Below are 10,657 nucleotides of genomic sequence, written 5' to 3'. Positions count from 1 at the left end.
CGGCTTAGCGGCTTTGCGCTATTACCACTATTAGCTGCTTTTAGCGGCTTATCGGCTTAGCGGATAAGCAGATAAGCGGCTTAGTGGCTTAGAAAAAGGGGGGGGGACCGCAGGAACTCGCAAGACATTTTCGTCTTGCGAAGCAAGCCCATAGGAAATTCGTTTTGCGAAGCACCTCCAAAACGGAAAACCCTTTCGTCTAGCGGGTTTTCCGTCTTGCGAGGCATTCGTCTTGTGGGGCACCGCTGTATCTAAAGGGCTGTCACATGGAGGAAGCATGTTTTCTCCTGCTGCAGAGGGTAGGACTGGAAACAACAGATTAACTTACAAGAAAGGAGATTCCAGCTAAACATCAGGAAGAACTTTCTGACAATAAGAGCTGTTTGACAGTGGAATGGACTCCCATGAAAGGTGATTGACTCTCCTTCCAGGAAGGTACATATTCTGGGTCCTATGGAGCAGTTGATGCAGCCTGAGCCATAACCTGAGACTTCTGCATTGAAGGTGGTGATGCGCTTTTCGCTTCAAGCCCATAGCTGTCAACTTTCAGATTTGAAAATAAGGGATCAGCAGCCTCGAAAATAAGGGATATCTAACAATCCGGGATAGCAGCGGGAAACGGCGCTGGAATAAGAGAATTTCTCGCAAAAAAAGGGAAGGTTGACAGATATGTTCAAGCCCCTCTTGGTTCTAGGAGACAGCGGGGCGGGGGAAGGTGGCCTACGGACCCGTCTCTTGGCTGAACTTTCTCCTCTTCTGCGACATCTGGCGCGCTTTCCCCTGTCTCAAGTCTGCCCTGACTCTTCCTCCCGCCTTGCGGGCGGCATCATCCCCGCCCCCCACCAAATCACTGGTCATCGCTTCTGCGAGAGTGACCTTACGCACAGAATCTGCAAACACGTATCTGTTTGGAGAAAGCGCGGGCCGTTTGATCACACCATCGATCCACGCGGAACAAGTTTCTAGGCAAACGCGCTCCTCCTCCGCTCATCCAATTGGCGGCTCTTGCGCGGAGGGCGGAGCGTCCGTCCCGTCCATCCCTCCACGTGGCGTCGGCGGTGCTGGCGCGCAGTCTCGGGCTGCAGGAGAACTTGCCCCGTCTCCGCGAATCGCTCGGCGCCGCAGCGAGGGGGAGAATGAGGGACTCGCCGGCCGGAGCCCGCCGATGGCTCCTCTTCCTCTGGCTGGCGGCCGGCTCGGGCGGCTCCCCGTGCCGCTGGCCCGCCTCGCCGCGCGCGCTCTGCTTCTATGGGCAGGTGCCCGAGAACAGCCCTCCGGGGACGCGGGTGCAAGGGCTGCGGGTGCCGCTGCGGAGGCTGCTGCTGCCGCGGGCGCCGACTCCGGGAGCCGCCTGGGCCCTGGAGGGCGACGGCGCCTCGCACTTCGCCCTGCAGCTGCTCCCGCCCGGGGCTCCCCGTCGGCGGCCGGCGCTGCTGCTGCTTTTGCGCACGGCCGAGCGCTTGGACCGGGAGGCGCGCCCGCGCTACAGCCTGTCGCTGACGGGCCCCTCGAGGGCGGCGCTGCTGCTCCGGCTGCGGGTGCTGGACCGCAACGACCACCGGCCTCGCTTCCCGCCGGGCCCCGCGCCGCCCCTCGAGGTGGACGAGCTGGCGCCGCTGGGCTCCGAGGTGGCGCGCCTGCGCGCCCTGGACGCCGACGAAGGCGCCAACGCGCGCCTCACCTACGGCTCGTGGCCCGGCGCCTCCGAGCCGGGCCGCCGCCTCTTCGTGGTGCCGCGCAGCGGGCAGGTGCTCACCGTGGGCTCCCTGCTGGGCCTGCGCCGCCTCAGCCTCTGGGTCTCGGCCCAGGACCACGGGCTGCCCCGGCCCTTGCGCAGCCCCGCCAGGCGCCTGGAGCTGGCCGTGAGGAAGAGGACGACGACGGCGGCCGCCGCCACCGCGGTCCAAGGCGCGGCTCCGTCGCCGCGCAAGGCTCGCGCCCTGGCCGCCTCCTCCAGCCCCAGCTACAAAGTCCGCGTCCCCGTCGGGGCGCCTGCGGGGGAGCTCATCTTCACCGTCCCGGACACCCGCTACCAGGAGGCCGGCGGCAGCTGGTTCGAGATGGTCTCTCCGGCCGCGGCGGGGGCTTTCCCGGTGGAGTTGGACAGGGGCTCCGGCCGACTGTCCCTCGTCCGGCAGCTGGAGAGGGGAGGCCGGACGGAGGTGGTGGTCAAGGTGCATCGGATAGACGGGCAAGGTGAGGCTGCCTCTCAGGTGGGAAGCCTGCTAAGTCGTGGGGGTCTCTGAGCAGGTGCTGAGCCCATGCAGTGACATCTTAGGGGTTTTAAGAAAAACAACAGGTATAATAAGCCAGTCCTTTACTCAAAGTATACCTTTTGGGGTTGTCCACACAGAAATTTAAGGTAAACGTCACAGCGCTGCAATGAGATTGAGAATAATGAAACCATCTAACTATCTAAATGCAGCATATTCTAAAATGCTTGGGCTTGATGCTGAAGGGAACACAGTGTTAGGTGCCAGATGTGTGTTGTGTGGTAAATTGTCCCATGTGGAGCCGGTCAGAGAACTGCTTTGCCACTAAGGCTGTTCCAGTTGCATAAGCAGCCCAGATGATTTCTTGGGATAGCAATGTTTTTGTGGTGCTGTGGGAACAACACTGAAGCAGCATGTAGACTGAAAGATTGGTGCCTTCATTCATGTGATTATTTCAAAAAGGATGCTGGAGTTCACAGGCTCATTCCCTTTTTAATTATTTTGATTTAAAGCATATATTGACTTGTGTGGGAGATTGCATACCTTAGAAATGCATCAAGTCTGTAAATAAACCTACTGAGCAGAAATTCTGCCTCCCAATTCTTCAGACTTGTGATACAGCTACTCTCCATAGATGAGACTTGTCTAATGCTTCAAAGTACACATCGTGCTCAAGTGTTCGTAATTTTGCTCAGCCTTTTTCTTAAATGAAAATGGTCACAGGTCTGGTGGATGGGAAGGAGGTGATTCACTCTTTATCCTTGGGTCATTTCTCCTGATGGGAAAAGTACACAATCCTTTCATGTTTTCCCTTTGGGGAGAAGAAGGACATGGGAGAGCAATATTTGATTAGAAAAATGGTTTGAGAGGCTCTTCCACCTCCCTCATTTCTTCGTTTGAGATTGCAGCCTCCAGATTGCTGCTTCTTATTTTAAAAGAAAAAAGTCAGGACAGGTAAATACAATGTCACGCTGTTTGATCCCAGGTGGCAGACGTTTTGATTTTTCTTCAACTTTGTATTTTATAGTTTAGCTGTGTGAGTTCATCATTTGTAAAGATTTCAGCAGTTTGGGGCAGAATATTGAGTTATGGTGCAAACATTCACAAGCAAACAAGACATGCTGAAGCACATTTCAAGCTGTACATCCTATTATCCTTGGCAAACAGTGTGTGGACTGAGGGATCCTTCCTAACCAGTGTGAAAATGGTTGCTTGTTTGCACAAAACTACAGTTATTTCAAATATGCTGTTTGCTTTTGAATAAATGCAGCTTCCTTTCTAAAGAGAGACGTCATTAAACAGGTGCAGCCGCAATATCAGAAAGTGCAGTATTGATATTCATTGTTTACATTCCTTGATTGCAACCCACCCCCACCCCAGTGAAAGCGTAGTGATTCAGCCTCTTGAGAATCTTGTTTCTTTTTTCTGGAAAAAAAAATAAGTTTCTAGTCTTCAAAACTTCTAAGATGGAACTGACTGTAGTGGAGCAAGTCCCTTTATTATCACTAACCAAAATGTCACTAAAAGCGCACAAGCTCTTTGAGTCCAGCAAAACTCTTTATCATGCTGGATGTTAAGCAAAATGGGAAGGACGGGGAGCAGTGATAAGAGAGCTTGTTTGATTTTGGAGCCATGGTGTCTGGATTTTCAGTAGTACACCTTCCTTCTCTAAGTAGAGGCAAGTGCCCATATCAGGGATAGCAAATTTTCTGCCCTCCAGATGTTACTGAACTACAACTTGCCTGTTGACTGTGCTGTCTGGGGCGCCTGGGAGTTACTCTTGCTATCCACATGCAGGTGGTCACCCATTCCCACCACCCTTCTGAGTAATACCCCTCCCCACCTTCTCACTATATAGAAAGGTCCGGTGACTTCTGTTTCAGTGTATCTGAAGAAGTGTGCATGCACACGAAAGCTCATACCTAGAACTAACTCAGTTGGTCTTTAAGGTGCTACTGGAAGGAATTTTTTTATTTTTTTATTTTGTTTTGACCATGGCAGACCAACACGGCTACCTATCTGTAACTGTTAAAGGATGTGTTATTGGTCATAGAGATTGAACACTTTGTATATGTGTTCTAAAGCTTCCTCTTTGTTTCCCATCCCTGGACTTCAGTGTAAGTTGAGGTTTCACACTCACAAGGGCTAACAACACATTTATTTATTTTTGGTCATATGAAGAAGCCAGATGTGTTCTCAAGGTGCTAACCCTGTGCCTGTTACAGCAGGGATGGGTAGCCTGTAGCCCTCCAGATATAGCAGGGTCAATGGCTATGGATAATGGGAGTTGTATCTGGAGGGCCACACTGAGCTGTGGAGCCTCTCCAAGTGGCTTAGTTTCCATCTCATATGACTCTTTCCATTGACGTAATCTAGACAGTGTCTTAGTGCAGGTTTGATGCAACAACATCCAGATCTTTCCCATGCTTACAGTGTACATTTCTGTTTGCAAATGTCATGGATGAGAACATGGTAACAGAGGTCAGGCCATTTCTCCATCTGGTCCAGTATTGTCCTCTCTGGCATCAGAGTCACAGGCAGATGCTCTTTCCCACCAGCTGCTACTTGATCTCAGGGGCTGAACCTGGGACCTTCTCCATTCAAAACAGCGACAGAGAACCTCTGGCCCTCCAGGTGTTCCTAGGTTCCAGTTCTTACTAGACCCAACCACCATGGCCAACGATCGTAGATGATGGCAGTTGTGATCCAAGAGGGTGACAGGATCCTCACTTCCTATTTTAAACCGCATGCTCTACTACATCCCTTGAATATTTTAAATAGCTATTTTTAACTGTCCTTATGGATGATTTTAGGGACACGGGTGGCGTTGTGGGTTAAACCACAGACCCTAGGGCTGCCGATCAGAAGGTTGGTGGTTCGGGTCCCCGCAACGGGGTGAGCTCCTGTTGCTCGGTCCCTGCTCCTGCCAACCTGGCAGTTTGAAAGCACGTCAAAGTGCAAGTAGATAAATAGGTACCACTCTGGCAGGAAGGTAAACAGCGTTTCCGTGCGCTGCTCTGGTTTGTCAGAAGTGGCTTAGTCATGCTGGCCACATGATCCAGAAGCTGTATGCCGGCTCCTTCGGCCAATAAAGTGAGATGAGCGCCGCAACCCCAGAGTCGGCCACGACTGGACCTAATGGCCAGGGGTCACTTTACCTTTACCTATGGACGATTTTACTGTTTGATTCTTTTTGCAAACAGCTTTGAGTTTTTCTTCTTACAACCAAGTGGTGTCTAAATTTTATGAAATGTATAAATAATAAAATATTGAGCTGCGCTTCGCCTCCGTGCCAGCCCCTCAAACGATTTAGTCCCATCCACCTCCACTGCATTAAAAGTCCAGACAAGGCTTTTTGTGCAGGCTTGATCTAGCTTATTAAGTTAAAAGCAGGCAAACCAATGAAAGGTATTGCTGTGTTAACTTGTGAAGCCGACTGCACAATTGGCGTGCTGCTCTTCTGCATTGTTGTTCTTTAAAAAGAGCTTATTATGATCTCTGCCATGATCCTCTTTGCAAAGCTGTGTTCTGCTTCATCCTGTGCCCAATAACAATATCGACAAGACAAAACGCCTCGGGGTGGAAATAATTCCAGTGATCATGTAGGACAAGGTCATAGCCGCACTTCCTTTAGAGCAGCTGTTCAAAATTAAATTACACTTGGAAATCTTCAAAATAAAACATGCTGGAAAAATGTCTGTGGGGTTGCTTATAACTGTTAAGCAGTTCCAGTAACTATTAAGTTTTACAAATGCACTCGGAAGAATTGGCAAAAACCAACCCATTGCTGGCTCTTCCGATGGTGCAATACTGTGGAATTCCAAGCTTGACCCAGATGTATTTCATGACTGCATGGAGCAAACAGCCCTTTACCAACATCCATTATGTGGACTATAAAGATGAGGAAGGAAATGTAAAGAGAATTCTTTAAATTTTTAGTGCCGTTCATTTGAGTAGGATTACACTTAAACAGACAGTACAATGTTGCCCTGTGTGGTTGTTACTTATTTATTAGACTTCTTGATCCCTCGCTACCCAGAGGTCTCCGAACGATTCACAGCACATTTAAAAACAAAATATAAATAAGCTATATAATGAAAATGGAATAAAGCAACTCCCATAATAACCACATGTTGAGGAAGTTATCTCTCAACTTCAATTTCCTACCTATAAAATGGAAATACACCTAGTGCATAGAATTCTTTAAGGATAAACTAGTTCAGGCAATGTTATTGCCCACCATGGATATTACAAAAAAGTAGGTTTGATGCTTTGCTGTCTCTGGTTTCGTTATTTTGTGTGCTATTCTCATTGTCTTTTAAGGTTTGTGTACATTGCTCTGTCATCTCGGAACATCCCCAGTCATGAATGGGCATAAACTTTCTATGCCTCCTTGTCCCTGGGAGTCTAATTTAGTCTGTGGGGGTCCCAATTAGCAAAGGAAACAGATAATTACAAAAGCCAATTTAATCTCCAAATTAGTCTAAATTTTTAAAGATAGGAAAATACAAAATCCATTAAATTCCCAGGACTGCTTCTTTGTACTGGTCGTTATTGCTTTCCTTTTCTTCCAGTATAAATCCATCCTTTGTGTCCTTTCCCTTGATCTTGCTGAGGCTCTTGGTGTCTGCCCTACTTGAGAGACAAAGTGACCATAAGCTGCATATTGAACCCTGCCGCAGCTTTATGAAAGCAAAGAAAAGCACCTTTTTTGAGCGTTTGAGAGGAGTTCCAAGCGCTCCATCTCCTTATTTCTTAGCAAAATGGAAAGGCTAAAAGAGAAGGTTGTAAAAAAGGGAAAAAAGCTATACGTTCTGTGTTTCTGAAGGGTGGCTGTTGACTGCCCTTTAACACTCTGTATAACAAATCAACTCATATTATGTGTAACATTTATCATAGAGCCCATAACAGATGTTCTCTGAGTGTTAAAAGTGTGTATTCTAAGAAATGCACTTTTCAGATAGATAAAAATACGTAGTAAATACCATGACCACCATCAAACACAGAGTTAAGTGCAATGAAAACCGATTTGAATTAAAATGGAACTAAATTAAAAATGGTCCGCATTCTGTCAGAGGAATTTAATTTTCATCAGTTCACCCAGATGTTACAGGAACGACTTCAGAGATATTTTTGAACTATTTCAGTGAATTTGTTCCAAGTACTGGCAGTACCTCACATGATGAAGGAAATATATGTCTCTTCTTTAAGCAGCTTACATTTATTCTTGATTTGTATACTTTTGAAATAAGTTGGTGGGACGAAGGTGTAGCAGCAGTGGTTTGCATTCAGTTTTCAACACTTATTTTGGGCTGAGTAAACTTATCCAGACCAGGCCCGTGTGGTTTAGGTAGGTAGTAATACCCCCCCCCCCCCGCACTCTTCGGTATCAGTTTGGCTTAAACATCCTGCTGATTTTGTGTCTTGCCAGATCGCTGTCTTGTGGTGACAGATCGGTATTGACAAATAGCTTGGCTGTAACATCAAGCTGTTTATTTCAACGGAACAAAATGTTGTGTGGTCATATTGATTCAGCACTAGCTGAACGCTTTCGTATGTCTGATCTTTCTTTTTTTTGTCAGGCGGGGGCTTGGTTGAAAATCAGGAGCCAGGGAGGCACATTTCGTAGTCTGTAAAATGCTTGTCTGATGTAGCACTGATGTTAAGTATTTGGGTACTTCTGGATTTTTGGCTAATAGTATGTAACATTCTAAATGCAATAAGGTAATTTGGTTGGCTTTTGTTCCATTTGAAAAGCATGTCTGGAGCACAAACCACAGGAATTGTTTCTTCACCAAAAGCCCCGTCAACACAATCATCAAAGTTGGCAGCATTGTGTAAGTAGCCAGCCAGAGTTAGAAACTCAGCTATATAAGCTAGGCTCCTTAAACCAGGGTTGCAGTCACCAAAATGGAATGCCTAGTTGCCATTTCAGGGCCAGACAGCTTTGAAAGTCATATTTTTCAATACGACTTTTTGGTTCCTGAAATTCATTCTGACCATGCAGATAAAATATAATGGATAGAATTCTCCAGCATGTGTTGCTAGTGCGTGAAAACAGTCAAGATCCAAGGCGTGGCACCTCCAGATGGTGAAGACATCAGGTGCCATCCTGGTGCCTGGGCATCTTCACTTGGTCGCAAGTGGCCGATAGCCAGGTGCAAAGTGCACCTGGTGCCTGGCGAATTTTGAACGATGTAGCCAGCCGCCAGTAAAGTATGGAAACCAAACTTGTGTGAGTGCATCTGGAATTATTAAAAGCCATTGTCAAACAAAGGTGGTTGTCTCTTTCTAAGTGGCTTTAGTTAATCAAGTCAACCTCAGTAAGGCCTCTTTTTAATCAAGTAAGTCTCTTAGCCTCAGTTTTCTTGTCAGTGTTAAGTTGTGGGTTGACATAGCAGACGACACAGCGATTTCTCCAAAGCAGCTCTTTATTTTGTAAGCTGGAACAGAACTAACTGAGGAGCTCAGTCAGCCTGCTTATATAAAGCTACAGAACAGTCGTAACTGTTGCAACATTCTAAAACTATCCAATCACTGAACATCACTTTTTGATCCTTCATTTGCATACAGAACTATCCAATCACTGAACGTCACTTTTCGATCCTTCATTTGCATAACTATCTACAGTATCCCCCCTGCTGGCCCAGGGTGAGAACTTCAGTATATAACAGTCAGTGCCTATAAAAGTGCTTTTCATGTAATTATAATACTCCTTTGTCCAGTTTTGGGTACAAAGATGCAGTGGTTTCTCATTGGGGCTCCATCCAGACCCAAACCTGCTTGGCATTAGCAAGATGGCCAACAGCTCCCATCATGTCTAATTGTTGGCCTTGTTAGCCAAAGACCATTATCCATTGCAAGATGGTTTTGAAGGTGAATTATATTTATTTATTTCATAAATTATATTTTATTTATTTCATAAAATTTACATACCGTAAGAACAAAGTAGAACACTCCAGATGGGTTTACACAAAAAAGAGGGTTTAAAGGAGGGCTGCAAGGCATTTGAGATGCTGAAAATGCTACAGAAAACTGGTGAAGCTTCAGTTTGTGCCGAATCCATACCTACTCTTTGCTTGAGCAGAAGTTAAAACTAATCAAGGTCCAGATAGCGTTTTCTGTTGGTGTGCCCTGTTCGCTGGCCAGGTTTTAGAGTTCATTGGTTTCATAAAGCAGTGCTGGATTTAGGACAGTGCAGGAGGTTTCCCCAAGTCGAGGGAGCACAAAATAATAAATGAATTATTTTGATAATAAGAAATATTTTTTTTGGGGGGTGCCAAATTTTGTCCTCACTCAGGGCACCATATTAGCAAAGTCCTTCGCTGCAGAATGGCTCAAGTTCAAACATAAGCCAGTTTGCATCGATTGCTATGGCTTGTTATCCTCTGGCTATTAAGTGACCTATGTGCAAATTAGTGGGTGAGCTCTGTGAGTGGTTTCTGAGAGCTTGTTTGTATGCTCTAATGATGGACTTAATGCCTTGTGGGGTTTTTTGCATTGCAGTGGGATTATAAATCTGTCACTTACTAACTTCGGAAGGTGGTGGACTCTCCTTCATTGGAGGTTTTTAAGCAAAGTTTGGGTGGCCATCAGTCATGGGTGCTTTAGTTGAGAGTCCTGCATTGGACTAGATGACCATCTGGTTCCCTTCCAACTCTACTATTCTGTGAGCAACAGGGAGGTTGTTGTCAGAAGCTCATCCTACACTCGAGTAGGACCCTGGCAGAGACACATGCCCGACTGGCATGTTCTCTCCCTCCTGGTTGATCGTTCGGGAGCTTCATAAGCTTTCTTCAGCCCGAACATCACAGCGAGCGATGCCAACAGACACCGGCACACTTAGGGATCCGCAGAGTCTTCACAACTTGCATGACAGACCTCAGCAACTCAGCATTTTGGCTAATCTACTTTATTTACATGTAAACACACACGGAGCACTGCAACATGGCTCCCTCTCTCTCTAGCATCAGACAGCAAAGAGTAAAAACAAAGGACAATAGTCCCACTTCATGGAACTCAGTAACACAAACATCCTGTCTCCGTCACTTCCCACTCTGTGGAGTCAAAATATACACCGTCATGCTGAAATATACTCAGAGTCGCAAAGTGATTTCATGCTCTTTATTCAGCTCATAGTGGTGAGGAGGAATGAATGAATGTCCCCTCAAAGTATCTGCTTTATATACATTATTTACACAATGGGCTGCACATGATTGGCTAATTCTGGAATTCTACTGTAAGCCAATCAGGTTGTGGATTCACTTCAATCTGGAGCATGATTGGGTGGTTCCTGCCAACCAATCATACTGCTGCATTGTTCTAGGACCAATCAGACTGCTGCCTTTTGGATCCTATTGTTCTAGGACCAATCAGACTGCTGCAGTTTGGATCCTATTCAACTCAGTACATAACACATGCGAAAGACAAAAATCCCATGACTG

The 10,657-nt window shown here is 46.8% G+C and overlaps 1 protein-coding gene across 7 annotated transcripts in view; it reads left to right on the top strand.

Annotated features, from left to right (window-relative positions):
* The first annotated feature begins 715 nt into the window (after positions 1-715).
* Positions 716-10,657, top strand: part of LOC309348569 (neural-cadherin-like) — a 60,454-nt gene continuing 50,512 nt past the window's right edge. For 6 of the 7 annotated variants that reach the window (XR_014159486.1, XM_081873907.1, XM_081873909.1 and 3 more), the window contains exon 1: positions 2,001-2,196. Coding sequence is in view for 6 of the 7 variants with exons in the window: in XM_081873907.1 (XP_081730033.1) it covers positions 2,061-2,196 (136 nt within the window). In the remaining variant the exon portion in view is untranslated. Of the gene's footprint in view, positions 2,197-10,657 lie in introns of all 7 variants that reach the window. The other variant, XM_081873906.1, reaches the window with a different exon arrangement.

The sequence above is a fragment of the Podarcis erhardii genome (assembly GCF_964252035.2).
Source record: "Podarcis erhardii genome assembly, chromosome: 8".
Taxonomy (NCBI): domain Eukaryota; kingdom Metazoa; phylum Chordata; class Lepidosauria; order Squamata; family Lacertidae; genus Podarcis; species Podarcis erhardii.
The sequence above is the reverse complement of the archived record's forward strand: the minus strand, read 5'-3'. Positions and strand labels throughout refer to the sequence as shown.